Below are 20,105 nucleotides of genomic sequence, written 5' to 3' on the forward strand. Positions count from 1 at the left end.
GTTTCCTCAGCACACATTTCTCTGTGTAGCTATACCTCTAATTTGGAATGTCAATATATATAAACAGACACATTGCAAATAATGTACATCTATATAAACAGATATGTTCAATGAAAGCAGTGATTTTCATAGTAGGCATGTGTATACATGAAAACACATGCTGCAAAATAATTCACATGCAGATAAGCTATGGCTGGTATTCTAAGGTCCTGTACAAGTACAGCAATTGCTTATATAAAAATAATATAAAAATTACAATACTGGGCATAGGTGTGTGCTGCTGCAGGTGTAAATATGACTCTGCAGTGTAAATATGACTCTGCACATATGCACAGAGCAGAAAATTGAGTGCAACATGAGCATACACTCATAACATCAGTATTTGCTGCATTTGCATATTCCATATTGGCTGTGCACCGTGCTCCACGCCTGTTACACATTTAACACGTACCATTCCACAGCTCCGGCTGCCTTTTGCTACCAATTTGAATTTCCATGCAATGGTTTTATTTTTATCCCCACGAGACAGCCTGCAAATGACACTTTTGGAGCCCCGATGGCTGAGCAGTGTCTCAAGACACTGATGTGACAGTGCCGAGGCCTCCAACGCTCCGGGGATGTTCAGAGGGGCATCTGTGCCAACGTGCCCTCCCCTGCTCCAGCTCTGCATTCTTTACTCTCTGCCAGGAGCTGGCCCAAGCCCTGGGGAGAGCACAACCTGTTTGGGCCATTGACATTGAGTATCCTTGGTGCAGGAGTCAGGACCTCGGAGGTATCCATCACTGCGGCTGCCTGGAGGCAGGCTGGAGCCAAGGAACTTGCCTGAGCAGCTAGTAAAATTTTAATGCACTCTGTAGTGTGGTCATGTCATACTCAGTTATGGCAAATAATCCCAGATGCCTGCAGAGGTAAAATGGAGCTGTAATGTGCTTGCCTCCTAACCCGAGCTGACAGCAATGATGTACGACTACCATTAGCGGAAAATATCACTTCAACTAACCCATGATCCAGCTCCGCTAAGGGTCACATTATCCATGAGGAACAAATTACACTCCCAAAGTAAATACAAATTTTCTACACGAAATGGGTACCAAAAAAAAAAAAAAAAAAAAAAAAAGGAAAAAAAAAAAGGAAGGGGAGCGGGGCGGAGGGAGAAGGGGAGGGCTTCAGGAGCACACGACGTTGGCTGTGACGAGGCGCTGCCGAGTGACAGCGGTGACAAAGGACGGGACAAGCGCGGCCCCACCTGCCAAACACAGCATCCTCTCCAGCAAACACGCTCGGCTCGCTTTATTGCCACTGGAACTGTGGGGGCCCTCGGTGTGGCACATGGAATGGATAAAAAGGAGCCTTCTCTTCCCTCCTAATGGGCCTTAAACAGTAAGGAATGCTTCCCGACTGCCGGAGCCTGGCTAGCCTGGAAAGGCTGGGTGATCTTTCACCTCTGGGGTGAGTTTAAGGTGCTGCGTTTTCCAGAGTTAAAAAGACAACACCTGTACAAATACGCCGGGTAAATCGCCCTTGTGGGAAACATCCCAGCTTTGCAGGAATCGTTTTTGGAATAATACTGAGGAATGATTTCTCTAATCCCACCCTGAGCCAAAATAAATATATGCCAAACAGTAAGACAGCAGTATCCCACGACCTGAAGTAATTGATTAAAACTGGGTTCTCAGCCGCTGTTTCTCCTCGTTTGCCAGACGTGGTGGTTGGTACCCACCATCCAAGGGGTTTTCCAGCTCCCTCGTGAGCCATGCTCGACCCTTCCTGGAGCAAAGAGGGGCTGAGTGGCCTGACAGCTCCTCAGCCTTAATGACCAGCCCAGCCTGCCCCACAGAACCCAGAGAGAACCAGGATCCCCACCAGCCCCACAGCTCCCACATGAAAGCCCAGACTGAGCCAGTCCCTCTGCAGGAACTCTTCTCCACTGGTTCCTTGCTGTTCCCTGGCTGGGAAAAACAGGAATGTCTTGCACAACCTAAGGCCTCACACCAATTCCTTTCTTCTTCTTACTAGACTGGAGATGACACAGTTTACCTTTTGAAGTTTTCCTCTAGAAACCACCCCCAGTCTTCCTATACCTGCACCTGGGTTGAGAAGTGTGAAGAACACCATGAGAAGACACCTGATGGCAGGCCCTTCTTCCAGCAGCTCAGGAAATGCTCAGAGTTCCCTTTGTCACTAAAGTTTTTCAGACGAGGTAAATTGTAATTTATTATTTATACCCCAGCAGTGCATAAACACCAAACGGGAACCTGGCAGAGTTTAAACCCTAAGAAGAGTAGAGATATTATTGTAGCAGTGGCTGTGGTGGTGTCAATGTAGCTCGCTCCCGGCTGTCTCTCTGCCACAGCCCTGGCAGCATCCAGGGGGATGTTTTCCTCTTGAAGTGCTTCCTTCCCTCCTTCCTACCCAAACTCTTCCTTGCCTCATTCCTCCCAGGGGTGAGGAAAAAATATCCCAAATACGGTTTTGTTTCCAAGCACCCCACAAAAAAAAAAAATCCCAAAGCGATGCAAGTGCCCCCATGAGAGTGGATTGCACCTGTTTAAAAATGTAATTTATATTACATTTTTATATAGGATGGCATAAAGCAATTTCACCACCATTTAATCCATTTATGATCAAACTTTCACAGAACACAGAGAACACAGCCCTGTGCAAAGCAGCTGCCCACTCTGGCCTTCTGTTTTCCAGCACATTTAGTGGTGAGGGTTGCTCTGGGCTCTTCCTGTTCCCTGGAAAGGACAGTTTGCTGTGTCCTACACATGCTGTGGAGTGGAGATGGAGCAGCCCTGCCCCAGCTGAGCAGGATGCTCTGTGCTTTCAGCAGAGACATTCCAGCTCTGCAGGGCAGGAGGAGACAGCTCCTGAAGTTCATGACCAACAAACTGCATTTATCCAGAGCTATGGACTGACATGGTTTTAGCAGGTCCTTCCCAAGTTCCTCTTAGGTTTATCAGAGCATTCATTACTACCTAAATCAGCTGAGTTTGCAAAGTTGGGAAGAACTACAAACACACACACACAAACATACAAACATTTGTTTGTGTGGCAATTTAGCCACCAAACACTAAAATGCAGCCTGTGCAATACACTGTGAGACACACATCTGCCAAAATGCTACTCCAAAATGTCTCTCCAAAGTCCACACACAAAATAATTGGCCAAAAGTGCCGCAGAAACATGCAAAGGGTGCAGGTGTGAATGCTTTGGTGCTGATACTCACAAGTAGCCATCCCTTTTACCTGGGCATAGCAGAGTCATTTATGGTATTTCCCACGCCATTCTTTGGTTTGTACCTCATTTAAAGCTATCAGATGTATCAGCATTATCATTAAAAGTAATCTGATTCAAGAAAGATCATTCTTCAGCTCTCTTAGTGCTTTTAATGGCACAGTACTTTTCAAAGAAAAAAAAAATTCTTTCAAAGAGAAAAATAATGAAGCAACACAGTCCCACGAGCACAGGCCCCTTGGCAAGCACAGCAGCCACTCATCCTAATCTCAATCCCCTCTCTTTGTTACTCTCCCCCTCTGAACAGATGCCAGCACCTGGAAAATTCAGCCTCTGGTTTGGCTGAGCTCTGTCCTCCCTCCCCATCCTGCACCAAGGGCACCAAAGCTGAGCCCGGCTCCGCAGGGACCTGGGCTGCAGCCAGGAGCAGGCAGACACTGCTGGGCCTGGAGACCTTGTTCCAGGGGGATTCAGGAGCCTCCTAAAGTGATGGGCTGCCCCTGAGTTAAACACAGGACTAAGGCAGCAGGAGGGATGTTTTTGTTAGGCTGCACGTCCCATCAAAGTCCAGCCAGAAGCAGCCCTGCTCTGTGTACACTGCAAAGCAGCTCCCCTATCAATGAAGCATTTTCTTAAGAAGTGAAAAATCACTAAAGAGCCTGAGATCGAGCCTCTACTTTTAAAATTAAACAGAGTGGTGAGAGGAGATGGTGGAGATGGAGATTAAAACAGGACCTCATTTCTTACTTCATCTTTAGCACCTGACTTCCTTATTACAGCTCTTTGGATGTCTTTTCCAAACAAGATTTCCTTTGATTTCCAGAAGAAAAGCTTTGTGTTTGTACTTATGTTTTTAATATTGTATTAATTACCACGGGTATCATTTTAAAGATTGCATCGAGATATCAAAAGATAACACAGTTGCACTTAAATTTGTCAGCTGTGCAATAGCTTGCCCTAATTTTAGATTATCAGCTCTGGAGACCTGCTCAAAGAGTAAGACTGACAGACTTTTTAATGGAGAAAATCGGAGTTCCCCTGGGATCTATACTTTTTTCTGATTCAGTAACAAATCCCAGTGGCACTTGCTGAAAAGATCCCAGGTTGGAAAATGACATCTCTCTAAGAATTAGAGCTTCTCACTCGGATGCAAGTCTTCCAAATATATTCTCCCTCCACAGAGATGCCTGCTACCTCTTCAGGCTTTTCAGCAACAGGAGGGTGAAATGTCTACTTTGAGTGCTCCAGTCCAGTCCTGTGTGTCAAACTGAAGTGAAGGAGCATGAATCTATATAAATAGACAAATTATCCACCCAAAATATGTCATTTAAAATTAAGATGCTGACACAGCCTTAGCTGTAGCATGGCTAAGCAGGGGCTGCATCATTGTTTCAATTAAATATCCTTGTTTCTTCTTCCCCAGAAACCTCTGGAGAAACGTCTCGTCTGAGGGCAGACACAGACAGAAAGTGGCTCTGTCTGTCGGCTCCCAATTAAAGGCTGGGGAGGCGGGTTGGAGGCACAGCCAGCACCTAACAGAGATCAGATATCAGCCTGATTTACACAGCCAGGTAGGCACAGATCCAAGCCAGGGATAAAGCCCAGGCTGAGACACTTCCCTCTGCCATCCCTCACCATCCAGCTGCTCCTCCAGCTCCCAGGTCCTGCTCCTTCATTCTGCTGCTCACAGTGACCCGTCCAGACAAAGCTGAACCAGCTCATCCTTCAGCCCCTCCATCTGGCACACACCTCTCCTGATCTGCCATGCTCCATTCAAAGGCTCTGGGCTACCTTTCTGGGTCCCAGGTTTTATTTATTCTAGCAGAAATATGTACCTATATTCATTCTTTCTACCTGTTGTAGAACAACCCTCCTATGGAGGGTCAGTGGGGGTTTGCCCTCAAAAATCTTAAATGAAGCAAAATTGCTTCCTTTGCATTTTCTGAAGAGTACAGAAATCTGCAGCAATTGGCCCTACATCCTGTACACAACAATGGCTGCAAGAGATAGTCCTACAGAAAAGCAGATCTCCTCTTTCCACAAACATTTCAGGCCAAGCTGGGTCTGGTGGGAGGAGCACAGCTTCACAATCCTCAGAACACACTGAGCGAGGTCCAACCAAGAGCAATTTGTCAATTCGCTGCTAGAACAGCTCCACAGCTGGAGGCCAATATCATCATGATATAAGGCATTTGGGTAAATGATCTTCAAACCTCTAATCCTGCTGAGCACCCCCAGCTCTCCTGGTTAATAATGAAAACTGAGCATGTTGGGCACTACTGATGAAATGCTCCCTTGGCCAGGATCCTCCATCCTCACTTCTCCCAGCACAGTGTGCTCGCAGGAACTTTTTGTCCTAAAAAATGTTATTTTATTTAAAGCAGGAATTCAAAAATCTTCTGGGTCCTATTGAAAGAGATCTAAAAGATCCTGCCTGTCTGAAGAAAAGAAGTTTCTACTTGTCAGTTAAACAAAGGAATAACGCACAGCCTCCTTTATAGTGTGTACTTTACCTGTCATCCAACAGCCCATTATCACGTCACGGCAGAGTGCACTTTTCTACAGGTCACTTTGTTTAAAATGACATGGATAATGCACATGTCAGCGAGCTGACAGTCCCCACCGTCCTTCAGAGATAAAACCCAGCGCCGAGCGCCTGCTCTTATCTGGGGTACATGCCTTGGTCTATCATCTAAGTCAGGCAGAACATGATTTCTCCAGAGAGCGCTTTTTTCATTTCCTGATTTTAAGAAAATCAAATAAGCACCATTTGTCTTCATCTGAATATGCTTGACCTGCTCAAATGATGATGTCTCGCATTTTATAACAGGCTACATATGCTGAATTCAAATTAACAGCAGAACAAGGCCTTTAGATCTTTGCCTGGGCTGCCAGCACAGCCTGAATAAATATGCCAGGGTGAGCAGTCATCTCTCAGAGCTGGGCCTGAACTGGAGAGCTCAAAGATGGCTCTGCTTCTGAAAAGCACTGAATTTTTAGGGTTATTTGCATCTGCACTTGATCTCATTTCATTTAGGGGGAAGACAAAACACAGATCACAGATATGAACTACACATCTGGATTTTAAATCCTGCCCACACAAGTGCTGGGATATTCTAGGTGAGGTACAGTCTTTGAGTCTCTCTTGTATTGTGTTGTGGAAACCATCTTGAACCAACATCCCCCTTCCACCCCCAAAAGCTGCCTCTGCCTTTTTATACAGGAGTGCTGCCAGAGAAAAATTCAGTGAGACAGGCAGAGGTTCAGCTCCATAAATGCCGCAGTAACAGGAAATTACACTTTTAGTTCTGGGCGCCATAAACATTGAAGCTGAAATTCAGTTTATCATCTTCCTCTGCATAAGGAACATCCTGAAAATGAATAATCACTTCACAGGATGGAATGTAATGGTAATGCATTAAAAATTCATATTGAAAAGTGCAGGTTAATATTCTGTGCAAAAACCCAACAAAACCTCCCCTTTCTGTTGTCACACTGATTAACTCCAGTGATTAGTTCCCTTATGCAAGGAAAATCATTGCATTTCAAAGTAAACAGCAGTTCTTTAACATAGTTAGCAAATTATTAAGAAACATGAGGAAAAAAATCCTCTACTTGGGGAAAGAGCTGAAGGGCAAAGCTTTGGAAGTTATATACAGAATGGTTTGAGAATTTCCTTGGCTTCCTGTTACACAAACCCTGTAGAAAACTCATTAAATTCATGGAAGGTGATTTTTGTACTACTCCTTGTTTCCTCTGGATTTTACAGCATATTTGCACTTGGCTGTTGGAAAAGCTGCACACCAGCATGGTCATCTCTGCTCTTCTTGGCCTGCCTTGGAGCTGCTTAACAGAACCACTCATGAAACTCTAACCAGTTCAACATTATTATAGGAACAATATTTTCTGACATTATTTTACCCTCCCCTGACTTCCATCCCCCAGTTTATCCAGGGAAAGAGGAGGCAAAAGTGATTACATTATCAAAACATCCCTTAAGGCTCAACATATAAATAAAAATCACAAAATCCAACCTGGAAATAAAGAAATTAGACCAGTTTCTCTGTGATGATTATTTCAGTTTTGCCAAAGAAAGAAGGTTAGTCTGTTCACAATATAAAATAATGGATAAAAATATTCATCAGAATGGATACCAGTTCTTCATTACTATTAGTCTTCTAAACAATAAGCAGCATCAGAGACCATTGCCTGACTCTTCCAGCATTAATTTTTTCCCCTTTCCCACTTAGAAACTCATAATTATGGAGACAGTGATCAGCAAGTTGTGTTACTTGACTTAATGTGCAGTTTCCAAATGTTATTTCAAAAAAAATAGATCTGTCAACCATAACACTTCAGTTGGAATTTTCAGGCCCTTGCCTGCAGAGAAGCACAACAGGCACTAACAGTGGTTAAATAACTGTTAAGAAGTGCAAATGTGAGGGTAACCAACAGACTCAGTTCCTGTTACAACTTCCAAAGGGAAGTGTAGCCATGGAAAGGGCTGGAAGTGAGACTGGTGTTCATAAACAACCCACACAGACCGTGGCATCATTATGCCTAAAGATGAATTGTGCAGCCTCCAAATTATTCATTAGAATTCTCTTTCCTTGGAGGTATATCCCAAAATTAAATTAGAGACAGAAATTTTCTTTGTATAGAGATGCTTTAGATTAGTCCAAGAAGAAACTTGGAATAAGTAATAGATTAAGAGGAATAAGGGAATCCAATAAATTAATTTTGCTCCCATACTGATTTTCTTTCTTACCTTTTCTTCTTGATCACTGTCGCTGTCACACTGAAACACAAACAGAGAAAAAGCACAGGTAAGAGAAACTTGCTACAGCAAAAAAAGATAAATATTTCTGTGAACAAGATGGGTGATACAGTCATAAATGTTGGGTGTCACATCTGGCACCTTTAGGAGCAAGTTCAGTTACAGTATGGGAGGAAATGTCCCCCACTGCTGTTGCAGAGGATACATTTTTGTGTTTGAATGATGAAAAAGCTGCCCTGCACACACCACAGGCCATGAGCAAAGCCCTCTGTCAGTTCAGCTCTGGGACACAGGAGCTGACGTTCAGACTCCAAAACTGCATCAGGGATCTCCCAGAAAAGCCGTGTGAGAGGGCTGGTGTGTTTTCTGTGGATGAACAGTGCTCCTCACGCAGGCTGCCAGCTCCAGGGGCTCCATGGGGATGCTCAGGTCTGCCCAGAACAAACAGGAGCATTTGCAGGCTGCTGTTCTCCAGGAACACCTGGAAAGGACACCCTGTGCCTTTGCTTATGGCTGCTGAGCTAAAGAATCCAGGGATCACAGGGAAGCAGGAATGTGCCACAGTCACTGATTGCTGAGGTTCTCTGGGAATAGCCCAGATATCATAATTTTACAAAATGCTGAATGGTAACTCTAGAGAGTCTTGCTATTTATCCAGTGCCATTGCTCAATTCTTAAATCAGTTTTGCTGTTGTAGGAATAGAGCAGGACTGGATCACTCAATGTTTCTTAAAGACAAGAACCCAAACCACGTTTGCATTTGCTAGAAGTACAAAAGCTGTGTTGGAAGCAGGACTCTAAGAACCCTGGAACTCACAGGTTTGATGCCTCCCACCAAATTCTGGGTACCTGCACCTCCTTCTCTGGGTTTGTTTAGTTTCTGTCTACAGCTGCAGGTTCTGGAGGATGAATTGTCTGTATCATGCAAGACTGAACTCACCCCTCTGCAGATCTCATGGCAAACATTTCCCAGGAAAACATCACCAAAGAGGAGACCCAGGCTTTCCTACTCAAGGACCACCTGACTGTCAGGTTCTTACAGCACTCAGTTAAACGTTTTATGTACTTATATCATGTTTATTGCATCTTTGAGTATTTTTGTAAGACTACCAAATTGCTTTGAAATTAGTTCTATTTTGTGCATTCCAAAGGTTAACTATATAGTGGGATGGGAAGAGACAGAGCCAAATACTCCCACAAATACACATATTTCATTGGCACAAATCAACTCATCTTCTGTCTGTTGTTTAATTATAACTTTTCTATTTCACTGGCTTTTCTCTTGTCTTCGTCAGTACAGGGGGTCAAAACGTGCCTTCCCTACACCACTGAGCTATATACTAACAAATTAGAGCTAAGAACTATTTCTAGGTATTTTTCAACTAATTTTAAACGAAGGAAAGATTAGACAAAATTACAATCTCCTTGCAGCTGATTCCAAATAGAAAAGGAAGTGAAATTTATTTAATAACGGAAGTGATTTATATAGCACTAGTTGCACCTATTTAATACCAAAGTATTTACTCTGGTGACAAACAAATGAGAAGAAGCATGAAGACAGGGGGCAATTTTAGCTTTAATTTTGAAAACCTGACATGATGCTCGAATTAATGAAGAGTCCACTTAACTGACAAAAGGAAAGCATTTCTGGAACAGCATGGCATTGATATGAAGTAGTCCTACCTTACCCCATAAATAAAATGCATTTTGACTTCAACAGGACTGTCTGTATGAGATTTTGGTATGAAGGTGAGCAAGGCCCTACATTACAAAAAAGCAAACTTGCCCATGGATTTTAATCCATGAAAATCATGGCACAGAATCAGAGAACCTCCAGTGCTGGAAGGGACCATGAGGATCATCCAGTCCAACTCCTGACCCTGCACAGGACATCCTCAAGAATCACAGAGCATGTCACAAGCACGAATGTCACAAAGATTTTCCATTTGCTATTCCTGCTTCACAGTTATTGTAAAAATTCAGCTTTTGGGCTCTGTCACCTTCTCCCCTGGATGGTCAGAGACAGGAGTTCCCTGACCATGAGCTCCCCAGGATCCATTGTCACACCTCCTTTATGTTTCAAACCTGGGAGCAAAGGAGCAATTGCTCCATTTGTTTGTGTCTCTGCCCACGCTCCAGGCAAACTCCAGGTCTTGATCAGACTGAACCCAAAAGTGAAAATAAAAGGGGTAAAAGGCGGATGTCTAAGCAGGCAAGAGCAATTCCTTTTGAGCAGCAGGGTTCAGAGGGTTTCAAGGTGCCACCCACCCCTGGTGCCAGGCACATAAGGTGTCCTGTGACCCAGCTGTGCTCAGAGCACTCTGCAGCTTCTCCTCTACCCCAGTTTTGGTCTGATTTAAAGACTCTCTCTTCTGCTGCAGTTTTTACCAACTGATAAGCTTGGAAAAGCTCGGGGTTTTTGTCTTCCCTGCAGCATGGAGGTAACTGGGGAGAAGAGAACTTGCCAGCACTGACATCTGAATTTGCCAAGAGAACAGTTCCCCACAGCCGAGTGAATCTGCAGAGCGCACTCGGCGGGAGGCCATTTCCACCAAAGTGTTAAACCTCCAAACCTCCTGCTCTCCCACAGTCCAGTTCTAATTTCAAGGTCTGCTTAATTCCACATCAAGTAATTACTGCTGTACCCAGCAGCACCTTGTCTCCAGAGCTCAGCATATGGCCAAGGACCCAGACCTACTGGTGTCCATTATGGAGGCGGCGCGGGTGCCAAGGCCATTAAAAATGCTCCTGCTGCCTTCCCAGTGTGAGTGACAGCTCTGTGCCTGGCCAGCCTGCGTGGGGTGGCTGCCAAAACTGCCTCTGCTGCACGGGGCCACATGGCACTGGGAGCAAACACTGCCTTTGAATTCCCACACTGACCCGGGGACTTTGCTGGGAGCTCGGCAGGAGTGCACCATCCAATTTACAGCTCCGGCCTCCAGAGCCCTCCGTGCCCGCCGCTGGCAGAGAGGGATGATGGTCAAAGCCCTCCAGTTCATCAATTATGCAAAGGCAATAAATGCACTCAGCAAACAGCTCCTGACGTTTGGCCAGCCTGGCTCTGGGGCAGCTCCTGCCCTGTCACAGAGGGGCTGGCACCAGGGGAGAACCCACTGCCCAGCAGGGTCCGTGGCAGCGTTCATGGACCAGCTGGATGCAAGGGGAAAAGCAGAGAGAGGATGGGAGGGCTCTAAGCACTGCTCTGGGGTTGTGTATCTGTGCAGCACCTATCCATGTGTGTGTGTGTGTGTGTGTGTGTGTGTGCAGGACACTCACACTGACACATTCTGCACTGACACATTCTGCACACCCATCCATCTCACAGCTCCTGTGCAGCAGTAATGCCAAAAAGGAGAAGAAAGATGTTTGCTACTCAGAGTAGAAACAGAATTGGAGCAACTGCACCTTGTCCCCATGCCTGAGGGTCAGCCCAGGCAGTGCTCACACACAGCCACCCGTGCTCTGATGTGCTCATTTACATTTTTGGATGCAAGTTCTCCCCAGAGCTACTAAAGCCCAAGGTGTTTCCATCTCCTGCAGCCTCACTGCTACCCACGGCTGGAGAGCACATTTTGGAAACTGAAGCTGACAACCGTGAAGTTGATTATTCAGAATTACTGGTCAATTTGAAGGCTCGAGTCTGCACTGCTTGCTCAATTCCTCAATTCCTCCAGCATTTCCCTACCTCCCAGGGCCACAGGAAGAAGTGAAATGATTTAAGTGCTTTGTGGTTCTCAGAGCGCCAGACTGTTTTGGAATTGAAGCAATGGAAATACTTTGTACTGGCCTTCTGCTTTGGGCTGCGTTTCAGTATTCCGTGTCTATTACAAAAAGCTCATTTCTTGGTGCTCTCCCATGTCTTTTGTCAGGAAACCATGGCTCTGTGCTCAGGCTGCCTTGGAATATTCCGCAAATAAGTGGGAATCCAAAATATCATTCAGAGATAGCATGACCTGATTTTTGGATAACTGCCACTAGCTTCACTGGAAGCTGAGAGTGATAATGTGACAAATCAGGACAAGGAGGCTGCAGACACATTTTACACCTGAACAAACAGAGGCTTGTTGCTCTGATTCTCAGGCTCAAGGCACTTACTGTCTGCACTCTGAACACCAGTTGTGACTGATTACAGCCACCCCAGGCCAGGCTTGAGATGAGCCCAGAGTCAAATTGCCAAATTTGCTCTACACCACTCCCTGGCCAGCCCTCAGCTCGTGCTGGGCACAGAAGTGAAGTCCAGATGGGCAGAACTGCTGAGCACCCACAGCCCCCTGGATGGCTGAATTTTCACATGCACATAGTCCCAAATGCTGGGAGAGCTTCTCAGATCACAGGCTCCTCAGTGGAGGACTCTGCAGAATGATTATTTTGTGCTTCTCAAGGTCTTGTACTGGCCAGGTGGGACTCAACAGTCTTCCCAAAGGACCTATGGGACTACCAACCACATTCAAAGCAAGTAAAGGTCACTCAGAATGATCTTCATTGATAAAAATCTTACAGAACATATGGAAATGCTAAGGGTGCTCCTAATGTCTGTATAATTGGGGTAATAATGAGACCAGACTGCCTGTGATTTGCACAAAGTGGCCATAGTTATCACTGAAACTGTTCCAATCCCTTAAACAACCAAAGCCACCAGCCATCACATCACCTGACACACACACACACGTGCCAAGTGTTCAAACTTCCTTTTGCAGCTTTTCTGCAACTTCCTGCTCCAGAAATGCTAATCAGAGTCAGTGACCAAAAACTTGCATTTTCGTATGTGTGATGCAGTCAAAATTCAAATAATTATCCCTAAAATCAAGCCCAGGTGAGGAAGAAGACATACAAAGTCAAAAGATGTCTGCACCAACAAAGCAGAAAGCTCTTTCTGCCCCAGCCTGCACCTGCTGCAGCCCTGCAGTCAGACTGAATGCAGCAGCTGCATTCCCTGCAATAGGGGGTGTGCACACAGACCTGCAGTGAGAAAAGGAAAAAGAACTTTCCAGTCCCCAGTTGAGGCATAATTGCTGCTGTGTTTTGTTAGAAGAAAAGGGAAACTGAAGATCAGGCTAAAGATGAGCTGCACCTCCCCAGTCCTCTGTCCCAGATGGAGAAAGTTAAAATGCACAGCACATCTTCCCACAGCACCAGCAGAATGAGCCTGATCCCAAAGCCACGTTTCAAAAATCAGACACCCTATGTGGTGACACCTCTAATTTGAGCCCATTTTAATAACTTGAGAGAGCCTGGCCCAAATCAAGCTGAGTAAAGGTCTCTGCCACCTCGCCAGCTCATTCAGGCTGAAGCAACACCATGGATTTCTCTGTACTTTGCTGATTGAACACATTCTTGTGCAAAAAGTGGCAATCATTGAATATCTCATGTACAATGACATTGAGGAGGGCATTGTTCTCTATTCTGCTCAATGGACTTTGCTGGAACAGCTATTTCATATCTTGGAGCCATTTATCATTGCCACCAAAGGAGTCAGAGCTGCTGCAACGCCAGCGCTGAACAAAGTGATTCTACTCATCTGTCTGCTGAAAAGAAATCTGAAGAAAATGAGGGAAAACCCAGACCTCAGCCTGTTCACACTGACATTTACAATATTCTTGTCCATCTCTCCACCAATGACAAATTGGCAGCCCTGGAAAGGGCAAAGATGGTATTTTAGCTATACAATTAGACTTCTGCTTCCAAGAAAAAAGGAGGAAAAAACCATCTCCTAGATAAAAGGAGACACAGGCAGAGAATAAATGGGCAATTTTCTAATTGGTGAAATGGAGACCGGCAGAGTCACAAAGAAACTAAGAGCAAGAATTTCACTTTTTTCCTTCCTATCTGTGACTTTGCTGCAAGTAGCATTCAGCATGGAGCTCCTCGCCCAGGACTCTTATATATAGAGCATCTCACAAACTGGTAAACATCACAGTCTGCTTAGCAATTCCTCACCATTATCCACTGCCATTCGCTGTAAGGAATGGCTCTGAAACAGAGATGGTCAGACAAGTTTAAGGTCTGCTTTCTTAAAAGCTAAAATTATGGATTATTCACCAAAAAGTCCCATTTTACACAAATTACCTAAGTCTGGACAAAAGATTGCAATGTTGACCTTTAATCTGAATTCCATTTCAACCAAACTACTTCACTTCAGATGAAATGTATCAGTCTTGGATATTTGAAGTTATCTTGGGCCCCTTACAAGAAAAATATTCAGAACTTAGAATGTTTTTCAGCTGCAATTCTTTTTAATTCCTCTCTCCCAGGACTTTCATGATTGTTTTTTATTACAAAATGGCACAATTACTGGTTCCTTTTAGCTCTACCATCAACAAAACAATGGCTTGATAAAAAAGAATTACATGTTGAGTATTACAATGAAAACTCTGGATTATATTGCTGTCCAGCATAAGAATGACCACCTTACATTTCTCTAGGACATGGATATATTCCTGCACCTTCTGGGAGGCCTAAATATTCCTGGTAGGCCACAGGGAAGTTACTGTAAGGCCAAGGGGGGATTTCCCTCAAGACAAGTCCTGTTCTGAGGTTTGGTTCCGCAGTGCTGCTCCCTGTACCTGCAGGGATGTCCCCTCAGGGGCAGGCTGGGAGCTCTGTGTCACTGGGAGGCACAGCTGGGGAGGTGACACAGGACCTGCCAGGGGCAGAGCTGTCACCCCCTGTCCTGCCAGGCTGCCCCAGCTCTGTGTCACTCCAGGGACATGTGGAACTGGCTCTGGAAAAAAACTAATTTTCTTTTGTTCCTTGGGAAAGGGGCTGGGGTTGGAAGTCACTGAACCTTCTGTGCAGCAGCTTCCTCATGGTGTCAGTGCCCAGTGACCCCACACCTGCCCAAGGCCCCATCCAGCCATCCCCAGAGCAGGATGATGCTCCCACCAGGGCCAGGGGAGGATTAAATGTCTTTTCTGTATGGAAAACGAATAATGCCATGCATTCCTCAGCTCAGCACCCTCAGAAAGTGCCCACCACCACTCAGGCACCCAAATCCCACCAGAGCAGCTGGCACCAGGCACTGCCAGCCACACACACACACACACACAGAGGAATCCTGAGTTTAGGAAGTCATTCTCTGTTGCAATTGAAGGGTGAAGCCTCTGCCTCAGCTCCTGAGGGCTCCATAAGGAAAAATGCCTCCACGCTCTCCCCTGGGGCTCGGGATGCACATTGGTGCCTCCTTACCTGCCTTGCTGGCTGCAGGCAGCATGCAGCTGTCATGTTATTTTTAGCACCCTCTCAACTGATGGCAATTTGCAGAGTGTAATGTCATGTTTAGCATCCTCGCAACTCACGAGTACTTTTTCAGGGGTTCAAAAAAATAAATAGTAAATAATGATAAAAAATGTGCATTTGTACTGATGTTAGGACTAAGTCAATAGGAAAGATTTAAACTAATCAGTGGTTAATGAAGTCAGTGCCCAATGCTGCATTAGTGGGTGTTATCTGTATAAGAAAAGAGTCTTATTTTTCAGAACTCCTGGTCTTAGCTCATGAGTTCTGTTTGGAATTTGAGTCTTCCAGGTACTTATGGGCTAATGAAATAAAAACACCTTGATTGACAAGAAGCAAAGCATGTTATGGGTTAAAATAATACAAGAATCTATTTTTTACACTGTGTTGTGATCCATAAAAATCACCCTGAGCCTTTCCTCTTTCTTCTCTGCCTGTGAAGCCAATTGCTTTGATTGCAGTGATATGAGCTTACTGAAATGACTTGCCCTTGCTTGTGAAGCAAATGGAACATGCTAATAGAACTTATCGCATTACCGGATGCAAAAGTGCCATAGCTCATTACTTTAAGATAAAAGGATATCATTGCAGACGGGAAGCAGAATTGACTTTCTGAGGCCCGACTTGATGATGATTTAATCAACTGCTCTCTTTCACTTCTCATCTCTGCGCCTGTCGGTTTCCCAGGTGCTGTTAAATGAGACACTCAGAAAGTGAGCGCAGGGGAAGAAATTGCTGTCATTACTTTTCAAGAAAGGAGGTATGCAAATTTTCGACAGAAAGATTGCGTTCATAATGGGCCTGGTAAAATACAAGGATCATGCTTGACAGGTGAGGGCAAGTCATTTGTACGTCCTTAAAGTGAAGCAACCATCCTCATTTAGAAATTGTGCTCGATAAGAGAAGCTACAAATGAAACCCATGCCATGGCTGAGAGCAGCCAGCAAACCTTTGAAGACTTTGCTGCTGCAGCTCTGTCTTCAGCAGGTGCCTGGCGTGCCTTCACACATGGCTCTTCCCAACTGCCAGATGGCCAAAGTTTGACCTCAGTATCTCACAGAGATCCCTCTTAAATGTTTTTTCTTCCTGTCAGCGTTATATTCACAGTCTGGGGTCTGAGAGTCTCTTCCTTTCTTCACTGCTGCCAGAAATAGAAATTACAACAACAAAAAAACCCCAACCAGCTAAGTGAGGGTTGAGCTAACTTTAAAAACAGAACCAAGAGGTTGGAGGCAACAACTTGTTTTCCTCTGCATGTATGACAGATCTTGGATGATCTTGGAGCTTACACTTCCTAGAGCCAAGTTAAAAGAATAACCCACCAAGAGGGTTGTGTTGGGAAGCAGAGAGGATGAAAAGATGCCTCTCCAGGGCCCAGGAGGAACCTGGGGTCCTGTGTGATTGCAGCAAGGAAGGGAAGGGTAAAGAGAGAGAACTGGATGCTCTATTGACCTGATGGAGAAGGTCCAATATTCCAAAACTGGAAGTTAAAAAAGCACAGTAATTGAGATGATGAATTATGCACAGGCTAAAAACACTCTAAAGATCTTGGATGGCTATTGAGCTGTTTGGATCATTTTAAATGGGAAAATGAGAACTAGCAAGCTTTTATTGGTGTCAATCAGGTTTTCCATCAGAGATTGATAGTCAGCCACAGCAAACAGGTTCCTCAGGGATGCTCTAAGCAATGGATACAGCAGTTTGTCATAAAATGTTGACATTTTGTCTCAGATAACAGCACAGGACTTAAATAGAATTAATGTCATGAATATTTAGAATTAAACAAGAAACAGCTGGGAAACACTGCCACAAAGGAAGCTGGGTACAACAGAAAATGATTTAAATAAGAACAGCCACTACATTAATTCCAAGATAGGTGCATTTTATTATTTTTTTTCCTCAAGAACACAGTTCATTGCTCCCATGCTTGTTTATGAAACAACTATCAGATGTGTTATTTGCCCTTTTCCCTGTGTGTCAGGTCCTTAACCCTCCATATCCACCTAACTGGGAGTGATCCAGCAATACCCCTTGGATCTGACTCATCTCTCACCAAAAATACTGCACTGTGGGTTGAAGAGCAAGATGATGGAGGAAAGATAGCCTTGGGCTAGGACTCAGGAGATCCACCTCTGTCACTGGCTATCAGGATCACCTCAGGCAAGTCACTTACTCCCTTCTGCTGTCAACCCTCTACTTTTCATCTGTTTGGGCTATTAAATGGTACATTCCCTAGGATTTGCTTACTTTCACTGGATGTGTTCACAAAGTGTGCAGGATAATAAGGTATTTTTCCTTAGAGAATGTTGGTCTTTGTAAATAGAAGAAATAAAAAGGAAGAAAAAAGCATTAAGACCTGGATCAGGTCCTAGACACACCATGCCTATTTTCAGTATAGATCTCATCTTCCACCAACTAAAGTGCATGACCTCTGGAAAATCATATAATTTCAACTGAAGATTATTTTTATTTTCACTTAGAGCACTGCACACAGAGCAGCAGCAATCCAGCACTGCACAGGGGTTGCTCTCTTGTGCAGGCTGCAGCAGCCCTGAGCACAACATGGCTACTGAAAGCCACACAAAGAGAGAGTCCATTGATTTCTAGGATAAAATAGTTGTAGAAATCGTATGGGAAACAAACCAAAAATAATTAAAAGCCATGTTTTCTCTTCTTTCCCAAACAAGACTGCTTTAGCTTTTGAGTTCTGTGTCTTCACAGTAGCCTAAATAAGTTAAACTGAATTGTATAAATAATAATGGTAATAGTAATTCCCCAAACAACCCAAAACAATTGATCCTTAGGGATAAGACCTTAACAGCTGAGCTATAAAACTCTGAACATTGGATTTTAATGGATACTAAAAACCCCTTAACAAAGCCCTATAAATATAACCTGAAACAAAATGATTTGTGTTCTGAGCTGTTTGCAAACTCCCATAAATGTTCTTCATAGTCATAATGCCAGGAAAATAGCTCAGCCTGTGTACTCAGCCCTGCAAACTGGCTTCTGTGCTGTGCTTTCATTCCCTTCTCCACTCTCTGCTTTATAATTCATCACTCACACAGTTGTTATGTATTATTATTACTATTATTATTTATTGCTGCCTTTATCATTTTTGTCCAATTGATAAATTGTCTGTGCTAGACCTGAGGGAAGAGAAGAATTATTCTAAATGTAGAGCAAGTAAATATAAATTGTAAAGACAATGGCAGACTTTGGTCTGCCTGGCTCAAATTTCCTTTTTGACATACATGGTTCTAACTTGGAATCTGTGATCTCTTATTAGGAAATGAAAGCATTATTTTTTCCCTCAGAATGCAGCAACTATAATAATTGAATTTAAAACAGGAGTTGTATTTCTATTTTTAGAGGTAGGAATAGATTTATCAGCAGACCTCTGTCATTTTTTGTTCAAGGAGTGGCTAAGAATAAGAATATTCACTGCTGCCTGGCTGAAGAGAGCAGCTGTGGCTGCCCCTGGATCCCTGGCAGTGCCCAAGGCCAGGCTGGACACTGGGGCTTGGAGCAGCCTGGGACAGTGGGACGTGTCCCTGCCCATGGCAGGGGTGACACGGGATGGGCTTTAAAGTCCCTTGTAACCCAAACTGTTCTGAGATTCTTTGATAGCTGGGGGATGTTGTCCAACAGAGCATCCAGCACTGGAGCCCCCCTTTCCCAACAAGCAGTGGCAGAGGTGATACCTTGGTGTGTCCCAGTATCCACCCAGCAAGAGAGACTTCTCCTTTCCTCCAGCTTTCTCTGCTTGAGCACCTCCTACACCCACCCCAAAGCCCTGGGTGTCTCCTCTGTTATGAGCAAAAGCTGCTGCTCCTTTTATGGTTCTGCAGCTCTTCAGTGATTCCACACTTGGGCTCACAGTGCTCCAGGACATGGCCACACACAGCAGAGAGGTGGGAGAGTCATGGAATGTCCCAAACTTGAAGGGACCCACCAGGGATCATCCAGTCCAGGCCCTGTCCCTGCACAGACACCCAACAATCCCACCCTGGGCATCCCTGGGAGCTCCTGGAGCTGTGGCAGCCTCAGGCTGTGCCCATTCCCTGGGCACTGCCAGCACCCTCTGGGGGAAGAACCTTTCCCTAAAATCCAGCTTAACCCTCCCCTGACCCAGCTCCAGCTCTTCCCTGGTCCTGTCCCTGTCACAGGGAGCAGGGATCAGAGCTGTTCCTCTGCTGTCCCTCAGGAGGAAGCTGCAGAGGCAGCTTTTGGTAAGACACAAATATCTTCTTTAAGAGCCATCCTCCTGTACAAATATCCACTGTGGGACACCAGGCCCTCAGTTTGCCACCAATGCTCTCCTGGCATGGATAGAAGAAAAATATTTGGGGTTTGGTTGGGGTTTTTTCCCACTGCTGCATTAACCTAACCCCAGACAAAGTGGTAAAAACTCCTATATCATAAATATTATCACAAGCTCCATGACTGTTATCAGCAGTGGCAAATTACCTGTCCCAGCCAAGGCAAGGGATTGCTTTGAATAGCTGGCTTTTAGCTCAGTGCTCAAAAAGTTATCCCTGTCCAGGAGGGTCGTGGAAAATGCAGGAGTTTTGGCAGCAGCAGCTGTTCTGAAGCAGGGCTGTGGCCAATGCAGCATTACTGACACTGCCCATGTGCTCCTTTTTCAGCTGCAATGAGATTTCACACTGTCAGGAATCCTTTCTTCCAAAGGTGAGCCCCACATCAGGGCCTGGAGACATCCTGAAGGTCAAACACAGGACTTCCCACTAAACTCTCTGTCAAGAAAGAAGGGACACACCGTGGCAGGAGGGGATGCAAAACGGTTCTCTCTGGGAATGTGAAGATCCACAGGATGCCTTGAAGAAGCAAATCTTCC

The 20,105-nt window shown here is 44.9% G+C and overlaps 1 protein-coding gene across 5 annotated transcripts in view; it reads right to left on the reverse strand.

The window, feature by feature from the left end:
• AUTS2 (activator of transcription and developmental regulator AUTS2) overlaps positions 1 to 20,105 on the reverse strand; it is a 774,170-nt gene that overhangs the window by 229,605 nt on the left and 524,460 nt on the right. For all 5 annotated transcript variants that reach the window (XM_066333138.1, XM_066333137.1, XM_066333140.1 and 2 more), the window contains one exon: positions 8,006 to 8,035. In XM_066333138.1, the coding sequence (XP_066189235.1) occupies positions 8,006 to 8,035 (30 nt within the window). The remainder of the gene's footprint in view (positions 1 to 8,005; positions 8,036 to 20,105) is intronic.

The sequence above is a fragment of the Sylvia atricapilla genome, chromosome 20 (assembly GCF_009819655.1).
Source record: "Sylvia atricapilla isolate bSylAtr1 chromosome 20, bSylAtr1.pri, whole genome shotgun sequence".
Taxonomy (NCBI): Eukaryota; Metazoa; Chordata; class Aves; order Passeriformes; family Sylviidae; genus Sylvia; species Sylvia atricapilla.